At 38.9% G+C, this 18,189-nt stretch overlaps 1 protein-coding gene across 7 annotated transcripts in view; it reads left to right on the forward strand.

Moving 5' to 3' along the window:
- Positions 1–18,189, forward strand: part of LOC107993726 (transcription factor Sox-13) — a 188,025-nt gene that overhangs the window by 102,399 nt on the left and 67,437 nt on the right. Inside the window, exon 1 of one of the 7 annotated variants that reach the window (XM_062076317.1) lies at positions 2,988–4,457. The exons of 5 other annotated variants lie outside the window; for them this stretch is intronic. In XM_062076317.1, the coding sequence (XP_061932301.1) occupies positions 4,441–4,457 (17 nt within the window). In that variant the 5' untranslated portion in view covers positions 2,988–4,440. Of the gene's footprint in view, positions 1–2,987; positions 4,458–12,466; positions 12,505–18,189 lie in introns of those variants that run through there. One more of the 7 variants, XM_062076316.1, reaches the window with a different exon arrangement.

Below are 18,189 nucleotides of genomic sequence, written 5' to 3' on the forward strand. Positions count from 1 at the left end.
CTTCTCACGTTCTTGCGTGACCGCTCCATCACGCGAGAAAAAGAAAACACCATTAGCGTAAAAATAAAAAAAAAAACAAAAAATATAGTCGGCCCGCTCTTTCACTCGAAGGGAATCCGCGTGTATGCGCGTCTCGAGTGCGGCGTTCAGCGCTCTGAATCGGGATAATGTTCGCAAAACGGTTCGAGGACCGCATTTTGGGTGAGGGGGAGGCGTGCAGGTAGTGGTCCCTCCTCCCCTCCCCGAGGAAAAAGCGCATCGCTTGTGTGTTTTGTGGCCTTCGATAAAAAGGGTGCATCCACGAAGTGGACGACGAACCTTGGCTCCCTTGGTTGGTGCACGTGCACGAGAGACGTGCGAGGAGGAGGAGGAGAACGTGCATAGAGGTACGTAGAGAGAGAGAGAGCGAAACGCGTAGCATCGCGCGCGAGATTCGCCAATATTTCCAGGAAAATATGTGTGCGCGTTTTCGTGGCACACGCGTGTGTACGTGCTCGTTCTGTTCAGCGTGACGGTGGGGATGGTAAGGGGCGCAAGTCAAGGGTGCATTGGTGCGGAGGACGAGCAGCAGCTAAGAGAAGAGGGGGGAATGGGTTTTGCGGAGGACATGAAAGGGATGCGCGCCGACGCCATTCTCGTCCATTCCTCTCACCGCCGCGGTGGAGGAACAGCGAGGGTGGCACGAGGAGGAGGGAGGATGGGCGCTCTACGATCTCCTCCGACATAGAACGAGCGGTACATACGAAGAGGGAGGGGTGTATGTACCTGTGCGTGCGCGATGGAGACGAGACAGGATATTCCATCTGACACGACGAAGGCAAATGCAACCTGGAGAGGGAGAGGGGATCGAACGAGACTCGGCTGAAACTGGCGGCGGCGGCGGCGGCGGCGAGAGAACCAAGGAGCCCCTCTCTCGCCCCCAGCTTTGCTTCCTCTCACGCACGTAGGCTTTGAGCTCGAGGATTTCGTGGACGCGGATTTGAATTGTGGATTTCGGGGGATAGACGTGGGAAAATTGGTAGATTTCTTTTTTTTTTTATTTCGATTGGATTCGTAGAAGAAGGAGGACTCGCGAATTTGAAATCGGCGAAATCGAGATTTTCGATTTTTGTCAAAGTTGACCGATTTTGGGTAATTTCGTTTTGGTCTGGAAGAAGTTAATATCTAAAGTAGATCAATATTTTACATTATTATATTTTATTTAACGTCTCAAGAAACAGTAGAATAGAAATAGAATCTTAGTTTTAGAATAAATTGATCTAATTTATTAATTGTATGGCTAATAATTGGTAATTCTGTGTATTATGCAAGAGATTGCAGTTCCTCGACATTCCAAGTAATTCGAAGATTAAATTAATATCTCATTTCAAACCTCGAATATCTAGTTGATCATCGATCGATTCTTCGAAGCTCATCAACAATTTTAATTTTAATACACCAGTAATAGATTAACTGCAAAAATTATTGGCAAATGATAACGTCGAATTTTAGTAAAAAAAAAAATACGTGAATTATTACAGCATATTACGTACAAGGAGCGCATAATTCGTAAAATAAGCGAAAGATTTTCTCCACGTCGCGATCGAGAAATATTTTCCAAAGAGAATTGACGGATGAGCGCGAAACGGAGCAATGGCGCGAACGGCGCACCTGCAGAGATTTCTACCTGACCGAGCTGCAGGAGTTGGCGCCGGGCGGAGGTGGAAGAAGCGATCCAGGGATGTGGGCGGACAGCTCGGCGACAACAATAAGCATTGTGATTTGCGCGGGTGTGCCTCGCCTCCCATTGGTCGGCTTCCAACCACCTCCACGTCCCCGTCGTAGACCCGTCGCCGGCGGCCGGGGGTTGTGCCGCGACCGCCGCCTCCGTCCGAAACAATAGACAATGCGCAGCACACCGCACCTGATCCGACGGGATTCGACCGCCAGTCGAATCACCGCGCTCGCATTCGCCGCCCCACGGATCATCGAAGGGGATAGCCGATTGATAGCTGGCTCCACGATCAACCATCGGTTCGTATCCAACCGTGGAAATCGTGCACGAGTTATTGGGAAAATTATTTTCAATATTCGATGTATAATGTGTCCGCGTGCATTTATTTTATTTATATATAAATATTATATATTAGTTGATATATTAGTCGAGACCGATTAGATATAAAAAGTAAGATGGGCAATATCCGTTCACTTCGAAATTCGAAAAAATTCGAAGCTAAGTATCAATCTCTCGTGCGAATTAGAGACATCTGAAATGGCGAAACGTATGCACTGCAGCCGCGCGATAGAATTTCGTCGTAAATCACAAACTTACAGCCAACTGGAACAATATCAACGTGGAGTAAGTAATCAGTCCGACAAACTGCCGTTAAAAAGACACGCGTTACGTCGTCAACCTTCGGTATCCTCGCGCGTCACGTGACTCAGCTCCTCGTCTCTTCCGTTCTCCGCGAAAGCTCTGGGTGGAAGACGACGAGAGAGAGAAATAAAGCGAAAAGAAGGAAAATAATAAAAAAAAAGGCGGAAAAAGCAACACGACAGTACACGATTCTGCCCATCCACGTCGCTACTACCACTACCACCACTACTACTATTACTACTACTACTACTACTACTACTATTACTACTACTACTACAACTACACGCCCAACTCGACGACCGTGTCCTCGAAAAGGGGCGGAGGGGATCTTCTCGTTACGCGGCCTAGGTAAGGACAACGGGCAACAAGGTTGGAGGGGGTGGATATCGGCGGGCGTGCACAGGTGAACGGAGCGAGATCCTGGCGACAACGGCGCAACACGAAGACGACGAAGACCGCGACAACGACGAGCGAAAGCGTACGTCGACGACGGAAGGCAGAAACGAAGGCGTAGACGAGGACGAGGACGAGGACGCGAGCGAGGACGACGACGACGACGACGACAACGACGACGACGACGTCGACGACGACGCGGTGGTGGTGGCCCTGGCAGTGTCGGGCAGAGCGCGCGCGTTCGCGTGGGTGTCGGAGGAAGAGGGCGGGTCGTTCGGCCCGTAAAGGGGCGTGGCGGCCGGGAGAACCCGCCGCCGCCGCCACCGCCGCGGCGGCCGCGCACCGCCGCTGAGCGACCGAGACGCGGAACGAAGAAGCGGCGGAGCGACAGAGAGAGGGAGAAGCGGGCGAGCGAGAGGCCGGGAACGCGCATCCCGTACATTGGACGGAGACGGAGCGGTACGCGTCGACGAGCGATCGTGAGTAGCGCGCGTGGAGGAAGGAAGGGGCAGCCGGCTCCGCGAGCGAGCGCGACGAGGAGGAAGCGAGGCGGCTAACAAAGGCAAAAGGAAGAGGGAAGGAGCGCGGGAGACCGAGAGAAAAGACCAGCACAGCTCGAACAGTAGCGGGGAGGCGAGAGTGGGTTAGCGCGGGCGCCGAAGCGGCGCGGAGTGGCGCGGCGCGCCGCACCGGCCGCCACCAGAGGCAGCGCCTCCGAATCTCATCCCGTTCGGTCCTCGGGGGCTTCAGTCAGTCAGCCGACGCTCCGAGACGCGGTGATTATTCCCATTGTATGCCCGCTGCTCGAGGGGGGGTTTCTTCCACCACTGACTCTCGCTCGCCTCCTCTCTCTCGCACGCTCACGGCTACGCGACCGTCCGCTCGCCCTCGCGGCCTACTGCTGCTACCGCTACTACGGCTACTGCTACCGCTGCTGCTCGTGGCTGCCTGCATCGTCGTGTCCGCGTCGTCCTCGTCGTCGTCGACGCGTTCTCGCGCGTTCGCGATAGTGTCGTAACCGCGATTACGGAGCGTCGGTGTTTTCGCTCGTCGAAACTTGCTCGACACGCGTCGACAATCGTTCCCTATTTCCTCCGTTCTTTCTTTTTCTTTTCCTTTTTTCCCCCTTTCTTCTTCCTCCTCCTCCTCTCCTCTTCCTCTTCCTCCTCGCCTTCTACAACCGGAAGGATCTCGGCACAACTGGATTTCCAATCGTGCGTGCGTGTGTGCGCGCGCGCGCTCCCTCCGGAGCTACATCGATCTTGCTGTCTTCCTGTGAGTGAGATCGGTGACCAACGTCGCGACGGAACATCCGCCGCAGGACCGAGGACCATGACGTGAACCCCTTGGTTCGGTTGGGACCAGCCGGTGTACACGATTCTTCGAAGACGTCTGGTGTTCCACGTATATATGTACGACGATTGTTCACGATTGTGTAGATCGTGGACGAGTGAAACGTAATAACGTCCGCCGAATTTGGTTGCATCGAGTGCTCCTTGGAACGGTGGATCCGCGCCACGTCCGACACGCTCGCATCTCAAGCCTCGGATCGTTGCTTCTCGTTCAAGTGCCGGTTCTGTGCGGGGGTGTCAAATATACACATAATACGTATCTCGTTAATTACGTGACAAGTGCCACGAGGAAGTCGAGGTTCGGGGTAGTCGGGGCTACCAGCGCGCGAGCAGGATGATATGAGCACGCTTGGCAGGTGAGTGAGACGCAGACGAGCACGTGACCGACAACGATACCGGTGCGACAGTGCTCGTCACCACTACTCTCTACTGTCACCTCCTCTCGAATCGACGATAGCCGCGTGTCCGCTCGATGGACGCTCGATCGACCATTCATCCCCTCCCTTCCAAATTTCCCTTCGAGGGACGAAAAATTCGAACGGGCGACCCAATCGAAACGTCCAAACCGCAGCGTCGTAAACGCCACGGTAACGTAATCTGTGCAACGCTCGAGCGATAACGTCAGCGCGTGTTCGCGTGTGTACGTGCGTGCGTGCGTGTTCCGCGGCTGCCAGACAGCCCGTGTGCACACGCATGGGGCCATGTGTTCCCGGCGAAAGAGAAGGAGATCTCATGCAACAGAGAGTGGCGGATCGGGGAGAGAGAGAGAGAGAGAATGAACGAGGCGCGAGGGAGAGAATCGGAAGGAGGGTGGCAGAGAAAGAGAGGGAAGCATTGCAACGCGTCTGACCCAGTGACCCTCCCTTGCCTTTCTCTCTCTTTCTCTCCCTCGTCCTACCCTACCCTCTACCCTCTTCCTCCAGTTTCCATTTACCGACCGTCTCTCTTTCCTCCGTCGTGTATCCTAAACTCGACCCTCTTCTTCCCTTCTCGAAAATCTCGAACGCAGATTTCGTCTTTCCTCCCGAGCCCGGCCACTTGACGGTTCCTTTCGCCGGTTCCTCTCTCGTTTTCTTCCACTCGCGTCTCCACTTGTCCAGAGAGGAAAATTTTCCTGGGAAACAAAGTCGTTCTCTCTGTGGAACGTGACCGGATTACGGTTATCCACCCTCGGCCCTGGGTTGGGAACGGTTTCTTTTGCATGGGAAAGAAACGGTCCCGAGACGGCCTCCGTAGACGGAGGGGGCAGGGTGACAGATATGTCCCAAACGTGATTGGAGAAGTGAGGGAACGAGTGAGTGGATTCGAGGTCGGTTTTCTATGTTTGTAATCGGTGAGGCATCGAAGGGGGGAGGTTCGTTTCAATTTTCCATCTTTTCGGTCGGTGGATAGGTGGGTTGTGAAATCGGTAGTAGGCTCGAGATCGAAAGTGCCAGGCCTGGAAACGCGCAACACGACATCAAAGGGTGAAGTCGGTGGTTTGCATAAACAGCTAAACCGGAACCGTGAGGGGTCGCCGATGGGACGGGGATAAATCTTTCATCGTGTCCTTAATTAAAATCGGCGTAATGGTATTTTTATCGTGGACCCATTTGGGACAACCCTTTGCGCCCGAGTTTTCCTGGAATATATGGCGATGATTCGAAGCCTTTTTTTCTTTTCTTCTGTTTTCTTTTTTTTTTTTTGAACCGTTTCGCTGTCTCGTTGCCTTCGATGCTTTCGATATTTTAACTACCCCCTTCGATTAGTATCTGGTACTCGATTTATTATTGAAATTATTCTCGGGATCTTATCTTGGGAGTCTCGATATCTCGTAGTGTTATCTTTAACGCGTTCAATGTGATAATCATCTTACGATTAGAGGAGAAAATTTTGAAGAATCATCGTTTGAATTATTCATCGAGGCGATTTTTTTTTTAAATTTTATCGAATTTCTACGAATAATTATCCTCGAATAATACGATAATATGTAATTATGATTCCATAATTTATTTATTTTTATTTTATACCGATTACTTATTTTAAAATTATCCATCTATATCGATAAAATTGCACGATAAAAATTATTTTCAAGCTTCCATTCTGCTTTGTTGCGAAATATCGTCCGGGCAACGAATGTCTCTACGAACGCAAAAACTCCTCTAGCATTGAATTTCACGTTTCAAGAGTCGCGAGTTGGATTAACTATCTCCCGAAATAAAACGCGGCTGTCAACGTTACATTGTCTCACCGAGCTCACAATGCCCGCTCTTGTTCTTACATGCAGCCAAATTCCGAGAATTAAACAGCATCCATCTTCCAGAAGTCCGCGGCTGTGTTGTTTCACGTGGAATGATATCAGAATAGAGATGGCCAAAGCGTGTTTCGCTGCGCGCGTACTTTGGGCCACGCACATTGTGAGGAGGGAAGCAAAGTTTTCGAGTGCGCGAGGAACAACAGAGATTCGAAAATAGAAATTCCAGAAGAATAAAAAGGAAACGGGCCGTTATTCGATGGCTCGTGAAATAATTATTTTCGTGCCATTAACCCTTTCTGTTAGGCGAGACAATTCGTCGGTTTTTCTTCGCCGTGTGAGAGAATTTGCCTGTTAAAACGTTTCCTTGGGGATAGATAGATAGAAGGGATGGAGAAGCTATTTTAACGAGATCGTACATGTATTACACGTTGGTCAAAGTGGAAACAAAGGAAGAGAATGTGGAATTATCCCAGACTTTTTCTCGTTCCGATTGAATCTACTCGTTCCGTCTACTTTATACAGTTGTTGGTTCCTGAATTTTGATATCGAAAATAAATATGAAAATCGAAGGAAGATGAAATTAAATAGAGTTATAAAAGTGGAATTCATCGATCGAGAAATTTATTTGTGTAAAGACAATGATTGACGAGCGATCAAAAGTGATCTCAATGATGAAAGTGTGATAGAGAATAGACTCCAATTTACGCGAAGTGAAAATAAATGGAAAGTTTGATAAAAAAATTTGAAAGTTTGACAAAAATTTACATTATATATAAATAAATATATATATATATATGGGATAAATCTTGTTTATTTTATTCGTGAAAATTTGAATATCACTTTTGATTTTTGTATTCGATTATTAAAACGGATAATTTTAGTCGAGGATATTTTTATACGTGACTTGTAAATGAAATTCATATTACGTATATATCATTCGTGAAGTGATTAATGAATTTTTTTGGGATGCTACTGGAATGACAATGGTGGAAATTTATGCGAAAGACGGAACATTTTCTTGGATTAGTCGACGTGATACATACTACGAGTCGTTTGAAAGTCAAAACTGAGTTGAATAATTACTCGGATAAAAACTTATCTTCTATAAAAATAGCTACAACAAGCTATTAACACTCACAAGTATTTAAGAAACTCGACAGTTCTAAATTCACTGTCGCACTGTCGGATTCCTTTAATCCATTTTTCGTGAACCGAATCAATAAGATATCACAATATAACAAAATTATCCCAATTTAAAATTAACTCATTAACGTTAAAATAGTTTCGCATAAACTTCACGCGATATTCCCCTCTTTCTATGCGGAGACTCATCCACTTTATATATCCCCTCGCTGTAATACCTTCTAATCGCAAAACGAAGTAAACCTTCCTCTCTTTCTCTCTCTCCCTCTCAAAGAGGTTCTAAATATCCCCACAAATCCTCTCCGAAATTCCTCGATACGAATTTCATTATATCGATCACGTCTTCCCAATCAATTACACGACCCGTTTCCGCGTTAAATTCCGCTACCAAGAATAATCCGCGGATTCTAGATGCGTGTTGCCATGGCCATACTCCATGGTTCACGCCAAAAATACCTCGATAATCTCGAGAGAAGATAGGATGATAATTAACAGCGGACGCATGGTGTCGAGTAACATTCGGTGCATACACATTGTTGCATTTACGTATCGTTGCGTAATCGGGGATCCATCGAAAATCGAACGTGAAGATAGATAAATCGAATTCTCTCCGATTCTATTCTACGTCTATTCCGTTCCCCACAATATAGTATAGATTTTATCGGGAAGAGAGCGTAAAGGATATCGGTTTATTAAGTCCCTGAAAGCGACTCTTTGCCGAGGTCCAAATAAAAACGAATTGGGTCAACAATTGGTTCTTGTTGTTGCCCCGTTAAATCGAGACTCGAAGATGGTCTCGTAGTTATAAGCAAGAACCGAGATGAAATCGTGAAAGAAAAGATTATTCCTTCTTCTTTTTCTTCCTCTTCTTGCTCGTCGATTTTTCGAACATTCCTCGAGGAGTCGAACAGTGACGTTATCCGTTTTTCGATCTTCCTCTTCTGTTACGTTCATGCCAAAAAAAGTAGGAAAAAAGGAAGAGAGAAAGAAAGAAAAGATGACACAAAAAGGAACAAAGAGTAATGAGAAAAAAGTAGAGACAGAGAAAGAGAAAGAGAGAGAGAAAGAAAGCGAAAGAGAGAAAAGAAAGAGCAGAACGTTTTCTTTACGTAACAAACCGCGTTCGTGGCAAGTGCGTTCGTCCCTGCATTTTTCCGCGTCGTTCATCGGAGTAAAAAGGCGGGAAAAAACTCGAATGGAAGAGATCGAATGACTGCACAGAGGCAGACTTTGTTATCGAAACGTTTCTATATTTTCCATCCATATTCATCGACCGCCTTTACATTTCTACGATCTCTCCGCTCCCGGCGCATAATAAATGCCTCGCGTTGCATGGATTATAGTATCTGGGCCTGTAGCCTCTCGCCGTGTATTATGCCCTGATCAATAACCAGAAACGAGATACATACCTGTGCAGGCAAGCACACGGGCTTTTGCTCGCCGCTGGTAAATAATACGATAATAATAACGATCGTTGAAAACCGCGTCTCTAATCGGCCGCGTATATAAATATTGTAATGGCGCCCGTCTTTTAGCCTGCCGCTTTCTGAACATATGAATGCGTGCGTGTGCGATGATAATTGAAAAAAAAAAAATGATAAATAGTATTATTTAGTAAATAATATGGTAATAATGATCATTAGAATCGTATAATAATCGTGTAATGTTTTAATGACGTCCGTTTTGCTTTTTCTTCTTGTTTTATTTTCAAAGTTAAATCGATCAAATGAATTAAATTTATATTTTTCAACAATTTCGCTAATTTTATCATTTATCATTTCTTTTTTCTTTTTTCTTGTTTATCGCCATTTTTTTTTATTTAGAATAGATGTAATAACGTAGTATCGATGAATTACATGTCGCGTATGTCATGCATTGATCGATCATTCGTTCTTGTTTGTCACGTCTCAAACATGCCAATGTGTATGCTAATATAATGAAGATAGTTTGAGAAATATATATATATATATATATATAGAAAAAAAAAAAAAGAAAAAAAAACGATAGTCTGGATATAGCCATTCTTAACGGCGCAAATGTGACCATTACTTTTTTCGTTGTATTTCAAAATATTGCGTGCAAACGACTTGATAATGCTTTATAAGAGCCATAATCTAATCGGCGGGAGGTTATATAATTATTAGAATGGCATTATTTAGCGTTCCTCTCAGATACGATTCTTCGAGTCCAATAAATTGAGTCGAAGCTTTGATCGAAATAATGCGTTATTCGAATTTCATCTTTATAATATAACGAAGTAGTCGAATCAATATCATTAACTCTCTTTATATTACGTTTGTGTCTTTTTGAAATTGAAATAAATTGAGATAAATTACTTTATCTCGATGCATCTTAATAAAATTTGAATAAATTGTTTTTTCTCAGATTCGTCATACATGTTCATTTAAAATTTTAAATTAATTTTAAAATTTCAAATATAAATCCAAATGGCAGATACGTGAAATAACAATGATCCAATTAAGTTTTGAAAATTATTAGGATAAAATAGCTGTTTGATATTTTCATATAGATTTGGAATAAGTAGTTCGAGATGATACGTTAATTGACACTCGATTGATACAATATTATTTGTTCTCGAGGATATGGTGATTCATTTAGTCAGTGATTAGAACCGTCTTTTTTTTTTTTTTTTTTTTTTTTTGAATTCTTGTTTTCGCAATACGCAATACGTGAAAACAAAGGAGACAAACGTGAGACGAAGGATTCTAAAAATTTAGATAAGGATAATGATTAAAATTAAAATTGGATTTACTTAGAAGATTCCTGATTAATTTTCACGCAAAAGAAACGGATGCGTATTATGATATGTAGAATAAGCCACGGATATATCACGGAAAAAAATCATATTTATTTAAAATTTCAAAGTATAATTTAATATTCATGTTTGTATTACAAAATGAAACATAATTTCATTTAAACGAATTCATAAACTGCTGCATCAAAGATCGTTGAATTACGAATTCCGTCGAATTTGCATTGCAAAAGTTACACAGGTCAATTGCTTTGACTTTTAGCAACTTAAATATATATACGTTTATTATTCTGATTTTTTTTTTTTTTTTTAATTTCTTTAAGCAAAATGTAACGTATAATTACACCGATAATCGACAATAATGTTACAATCTAATCACAAGCCAGTTGTATAGCGTGATGCGATTATATTATTTAATTATACTCCAATGTTGGGAAATTTTAAATTCCACCGATTAAGAATCTATCTTTCTAAAGCTTGAAACACACATATATTAGAAATATAATCTATTTAATTCGAAATATAATCTATCGAAGATTAAATAATTAATATTTTATTTATCGATGCGATTAATTTATTATTTAAATCTGAAACTACAATCTTTTTAATAAATAATAACATTGAATTAAAACTATTGTATTATATATATATATATAAATTAAATTGAATGATAATTAAATTATATAAATTAGATAAATGTGCAAAATTATTCATATATTAAATTGCAATAAAATTACAATTATATACAATATATTATAAAAAATGCATTATATTATTAATATTTAATATTATTAATAATTAAATGTATTTGATAATTTAATACGTTATTTAATAATGTGATAATCTTCGAAAAAAATAGTTAAAATAATATTTATTCTAAAATGCATATTTTAAATCTTCGTATCACTTTAATGAATTTATTTCAACGAATTTATTTCGAGCTCATAATACGTAATTATTATCCAATTTCATATTATTCATCTTCATAATAAAAAACTTTTTTGAAATCTGAAATATTTATTTCTCCGATGTTCCTTTTTGAAATTAAGACATCATTCGTGATAAGTTATAAGTTTCTCACTATGTTTCTATATACGTAGTAAAAAATTGTCTAAAAAAATTTTGTAAAACGTCATGCTTATTGAGAATAAGTGGCACAAAACTCGAAGACAAAGTTCACGATATCTATTGAACAATGTTATGAAACGAGGAATTTTTTACAGTGAAATATTACTTATTATAATCGATGCGTTAAAAAATGATAGATTCATAAAATATTCGTAACATCGAAGCAACAAACGTTTTTTTCGATAAACGATTTTCTTATTCAAATGATAATGAAAATTCTATAAGATGAGATTCTCCACGAAATAAATATGCAATCGTATTATCAGCAATGCTAATTGTCCACTTATGAACCGCGTTATTTTAATCGTAACTTATAAATAAAATTTATAAATCTCAATCTTATTGATCATCGAAACATTATCCGTTACACGACTACAAAAATTATGATAATTTAAACTGTATATATGTTTTTGCAATTATGACAAAGTTAAATGGGGGTTAAAATGTAAAGAATAATATGCATAATATGCAAAAATATACAAAATGTCTGAAGTGAAACGTTCGTTATAATATTTAAAAGGTGAGAAAAAAAATACATCTCTATTTAGTGTTTCTAATTTATCTCGTATGCTCGTAAAAAAAAAAAAAAAAATTCATTTACGTAAACATCAACTAACGATAACGTTCGTAATATCCGCGGTGCCGCAGGATCATATACGAATAGTGAAGGGTTCATTCATCAGTCTTCGTGCCGATAAACTCGAAAAAAGGCGTGGGCGGTGAAACGAGAAGTGCTCGACTCGAGACAAGCGGCACGATTCCGGGTGAGATACGTGGACAGGTCTATAATTACGTGTGACACCTCGGTCCACATGAATTCGGAAACGCTTGCGTCTTCTCGACAATGTTTCTCGCGCGATTTCATCACTGTCGAGGGAACAATGCGTGCACGCGATCCCCCACACGAGTGTCAAAATGCGCGAGCGTGATGCGCGTCTCAGTGTGAATGGCGGAAAAAATTATCACGATATCGTGGTCCAGGCTATATAATATCAAGAATAATTTATAACGAGTTGTCGTTGCGCAATAAACGATTAACAATATGTATAAACATTGTAACGATAGTTGTACGCGTGATGATACTTTGATTGATGATCGAAATGTGGTACCTTCGTTGGATGAAGTAAGTTTAAAAAGAAATTTTGTTGATCATTGTGAATACATGGTGAATTTTTTTATCGATGGTAAGATGAATTTAACGTGATATCCTTCTCGAGAAATATATATTTAACTTTTTAAAGAATAATCACGTAGAATGGAATAGATATAGGAATAGATATTTGTTGAGGTTATGTTTGAGATACAAAACGTTTGTCACGTAGATTTAATATATATGGTTAGAATTGTATTGATAAATATTTTTATAAGATTATCGCGAGTTGTTGGTTTATAATAATTTATTTCTGGATTTCAATACGTAATTATTTTTATCGTTATTTATTTTGTATTTATTTAGAATAATGGGGATCAGAAGGAGATATTTTTAACATTTGATGTATATGTAAAATTTATCTCATAGTTTTAACTTGGATACATTTATGCATTTTTTTTTAAAAAAACACTTTTTCTTTTCAAACACCATACACATATAGATACGTATAGATGAATTTTACGAGAGGATATTCTTAACACAGGATAGGATAAGATGGATCGAGGTTATCGCAGTGGATTTAATGCGCATGATGCTCGAAAAATAGATGGATAAACTTTAGGCGGATATTCTGCTTTGTTATGAGATGAAGAAAGGTCATACGAATATAGGTCTTGAAATACTTTCTTCGACAGCGATAAACAGCGATTGTGTTTATGAATTTTTATTTGTAGAGACGTGTCAAGATTCCCGTTGATGATCTTTAGTACTGACAAAAATGTTTTGAAATCGTATTATTGAAAAAAATAATAACTTTTTTTTTACATTACGATATCTCTCTAAAAACACTGTCATATTTAAATACTGTTTCAAAACAGATTTCACTAATCGATATTAAATAATTATATTTTATATAAATGAAAATTTTCAATATAACTAGTTTTATTTTAATTATACACGTATCTTACAAATTAATTTATTAATTTTTCTGATAAAATTGTCTCGAATAATTTTTAAAAGTGAATACAAAATTATAATCTATTCCGAATTAATTATTTTCTCGATTCGTTTCTGTCATTGTATAATAAAATAAATTAATACTCGTGAACAGAAACGTATGTAACACAATGTAAAACAACAATGAAAAATCATGTTATGATTTTTCACGAGTGATACAAACCCTGCGATTTTTTCTACATAAAAATATAAAGAAATATATAAAGAAATAATAATAATAATAATAAAATTGTCGAATCTCAGATCTCACGATTCACGGTGATGAATAGTTAATTGATTATAGCCGCGCGCGCGATCGAAGCAATTTTTAACATCGATTCACGCGCCGTTTTTTCTCTCACGCTCGTTAATGAATTACTAAGTAACGTCGATCGTTTTACACGATATGCCTTTAATATCAGCAATATGTATATTCCACAAGATACGCGTATGTACCTTACGTGATGTACCATGAATGATAATTAGATCAGATAACGAAGCATGCATGATATTGACATTATCTCGGGTAGCGAAAAGAATGAACGAGAAATTGTGTTTCCTATGATGTATTAATTGTTGCAGTTTAACATCTCTTGACGTAAACAAATTATCTTATTTAAAATCGAACGATACTCTAATTATCATTTAATTCGCCAATATGAGAATACTTTTGTTTCATTTAAATTCTTGACTCTCTCTCTCTTTCTCTCTCTTGTTTCATTTGCAATTTTTTTCTTCCTGCATAAATTATTTAAATATGAAAATACTGCGATCGAGATGCGATTAATTGTCATGTGTAACTAAACAGCATTTGTGATTACGTCGTAAAATAGAAAAAAAAAAGAGCTCCTTTTTCTCATTTTGAACAATTATACTTGTTCGTATTCTCAATATTTTATTATACATTTCGATCGTTTATATATCGTTTGCTTCAAGGAATGAAATAATTAAAAAAAGTATATTTTATAAAATGTAAAATTTTCAAAAAATTGAAAATTCACAATCTGGATATTCACTTACACGATTGTTATAATATTCCTAATTTACATTTTTATTTTTATATTTTCCATTTTTTTTTTTTTTTTGCTCGTCAAACGCAATTAAGTCCAACAATTAATTTTCTATTAATTCAACGACTTAATTCAGAACAATATTTCACAGTTAATTTTAGCAGGCAAATACATTCTTACGTAATATGCGCGTATATTTACATACGCGCTTTCAATCGTATAGAAATATCCATAGAGAAACATCCTCGCTTCCTCATTTTTTCGATCACGACGAATATCTGGCAGGCAGTTGAAAAAAAGTCTCGTCGCACGGCTAATTAGCCCCGAAAACAACGGCAAACTCTCACAGAGAACCGGAGGAAAAAATTTGTGCCTCGATTATAACGTTCCCCGTGAGATCAATGCATACGATCGTTTTTCCTTTTTTTTTTTTTTTTGAACCATGATTCCAAAGGCAAAAATAAAAGTGGAAAATAAAATAGAAAGGAAGGAAATGGAAAAAAGAAAGGGAATTTCCAGGCTGCAATCACCAGGTTTCCGTTTCTCCATCCATCGACGACGCGTGTATCACGTTGGCGAATAATCGTCGATCGTTTAGTGAATACGTAATTTTTGCATAGATATTTTTACATCGAAATTTTTTTCTTGGAAATTAAAACTTATAACGAATAATATTCGAATTTAATTTAGATCTAGATCGCTTTAATATAATTGATAATCATTTCTTAAATGATTTCTTTTTATTATAATTCTCCGATATAGAATCCTTTCAACGATAGATAATTTTAAGAAATCGACAATTTATCCTTTCGTACGTTTTCCAATATTCTAATAATTCCAAATAAATTTATATTTTCCAATCTCTATGTAAATAAAGTTTCGTTAATTTAAATAAAAAATCATCGTTTCGATCTAACTTGATATCGATACATAAATTTCTCGATATTATTTGCAAATATTGATCAACCATTTTTCTATGCTCCTATAAAAATTTTTGTCGTATATAAATCTGCGTCGTGGTGCATAAATTGGAAAGCAATTATTATTTCCCATATAATAAATCCGCTCAGGTGGTTGTGAAACGATTCGTTGGGAGGATGTCGCGTCCATTCCAGATGTAAAATGGTGTGATGATTTTGATCTTGCTTTTGATAATGCTCGTGTATGGGACAATTGCGTATGGGAACCGACGAATTGTCATCGAGAAATCGTACGACCTTTTCTCGGAAGGTAATGAGGTAAGAGGCCGATTACTCTATAATCGGCGTGCTCGTTGTGCCGTTACAAACCGCGACACAATATGCTAGAGTAACAAAGAAATAGAACGAGATCGTCGATTGTGGGGTGGTGATATACCGTTGTTGGGTCTTTTGTGGACACGTCGTGGTATCAATGTGTTCTCGGTATTCTTTGTGATATCTTGATTGAAAGCTATCTTAAAACTAATTTTTTTCATAAGACCGATCTCGAACGTAATTAATGGATGGATTTTTACTCGATCCTTAATAAGAATAAATGTTGTTGCGATGCGAATTTTCTTTTTTATTTTTTTTTTTTTTTTTTTTACAGAGAGAAATATTGTAATTTGTGTTTTTTATTCTTATGTTATTCGAGGAGGATAGGGGAGAAGAATTTTCTGCTTTTTGACCCGGAGAATATCAAAGTAACTGTAGGTAGCTGTAAATAAGAGATTAACGCGAGAAACCTCCGGAAATTTCGTGTGTAATGTGCTCCATAAACGGAAAATGTAGAACTCGCACTTTTTAATCTTTTTACGTTTTTTTTTTTCTTTCTTCTTTTTTTGAAGTAGAAAAAAAAATCTAATCTCGCGTCATGCTTAAAATGTCTTGGAAATTTTTTTCCACGCAAAGAATTTTCACGCGTCGCTTGAATATTTCTCGATCCTGAGTAGATCTAATCGATAATCGAGCAAATTTTTAAAACAAAATAAAGTAATAAAGTAATAAAGATTCGGAAAGAAGGAGGAAAGAAGAAGATTAAAAAAAAAAAAAGAAAAAGTGAAACTAGTAGTAAGATAAAATATTAAATATTAATCGTTCGATTTTATTTCCATCAAAGTTCCGCTGATGATTTCGTATCACTATTAATAATTCTCCGTTCGAAGATATCTGCTCATTTCATGCATATTTAAAAAGTCTAAATTACAATCTGCCGATACCTCGGTGTTATATTGCACCGGCACCGCGATTGCTTTCGATTTATCGGCGTAATAACTTTCCAAGACTTGGAAGCACCAGATATTGATTATTCATACGCGCGTGCGGTGTATCGGCTCGTCGAGGAAAGGATTGATCATCGTAATTAATAGAAAACTTAGGAGATACTGTTCCTATTTTATATCTTCTGATCGTTCTACGTAATATCATCGATCCGATGTGAATTTCTATTCCTTTATAGGAGTACGAATATAATTTTGTTGCCGGTTTGCATTCAAGAATTTAAATTCTTTTTTTAATTCTCTCCTTTTAATCGTCGCACTGAATTAGCGGATTTCGTCAATTGACAAACAAAGCAACAATTTTTCCGTATTTTCATTGATAAATTGCATCGATAGAATCGATCTCGTCGGGAACATATCTATTAAAAATATTCAAATAAAATGATAATTGCTTTTTTCTGTAGTAGAGGTAATAAAAAAAATTCGTTGGCTGTTGATTTTGATAAGAATCAATTTCAAAATGAATAGCGCTTAATTGTGATAAACGCGATGATATTTCTTAATACATTCGTAATATGTTTAAGGAAAAATAAACTTATTGAGACACACAAGTTGATTTAAAATGAATATACACACGCGTCATGCCAAATTGATTATCTTGGTAATCGCGAAATGTTTCACAGATAACAATATAGATAAATCTTATTGGTTGATGTTGAATGATATACGACAAATTCATTTGATTCACCTTTTCTAAATTCTATACATCGTTGACGAAATTGAGAATTGAAAAGATTCGTACGAAAAATTCTCTGTTTGCCGCAATAAGAGAAAAAGATCCGCAGGATCAGGCGGTGAATCGGCCGATAAATTGCCCGTGACTTGTAAATATCCTTTAACGCGGCTTCTGTAAATCCGATTAAATGGCTAAGTGTTTCGGAGTTACGACATACCGGGCCGGTTGTGATGTGGAACAACGGGTTAGGTTTAAAAATAAACGAAATAATGTACTGCAACGGGGAAAACAGATGTCGCTTTTCAGCCACCGGAATAGTGACTTCCAAATGCAAGCGGCGAAAGCGGCGCGTAAATATCATTTATCGCCGGCCGTTTTACCAAAAGTCATCTCTAAGACGTAGCTTTTTCACTGTCTTTCCCCCCCTCTCCTCCTGCTTGGGGAACGAATCGTTCGTGGGCCGGCTACGCGGTGTTTAAAAACTGCGCCTCTCTCTGTTCGAACGCTGAAATAACGTTTCAAAACGTGGGTATTAATAAAAAATATTATATTGTTGTTGCCGCGTTCAAAGGGAGAATCGGTCGTTGATTCACGATCAGTGACAGTGTAATCGAAAAAAGTCGAGAGTTAAGAGAGAATTCTTTCTTTTGCGACGAGGGACTGAAGGAATAAAAGATTTGGAACGAGTTGAATGAAAATTATGAGGATTTTTCTTTCTCTTATTGTTAATTATTAAGCCGATTGATTAATTTTAATCAATGAAGAGTACGTGACTGAACGCAATGTTTTCTTGGAGA

Source organism: Apis cerana, linkage group LG6, assembly GCF_029169275.1.
Source record: "Apis cerana isolate GH-2021 linkage group LG6, AcerK_1.0, whole genome shotgun sequence".
In the NCBI taxonomy this organism is placed as follows: domain Eukaryota; kingdom Metazoa; phylum Arthropoda; class Insecta; order Hymenoptera; family Apidae; genus Apis; species Apis cerana.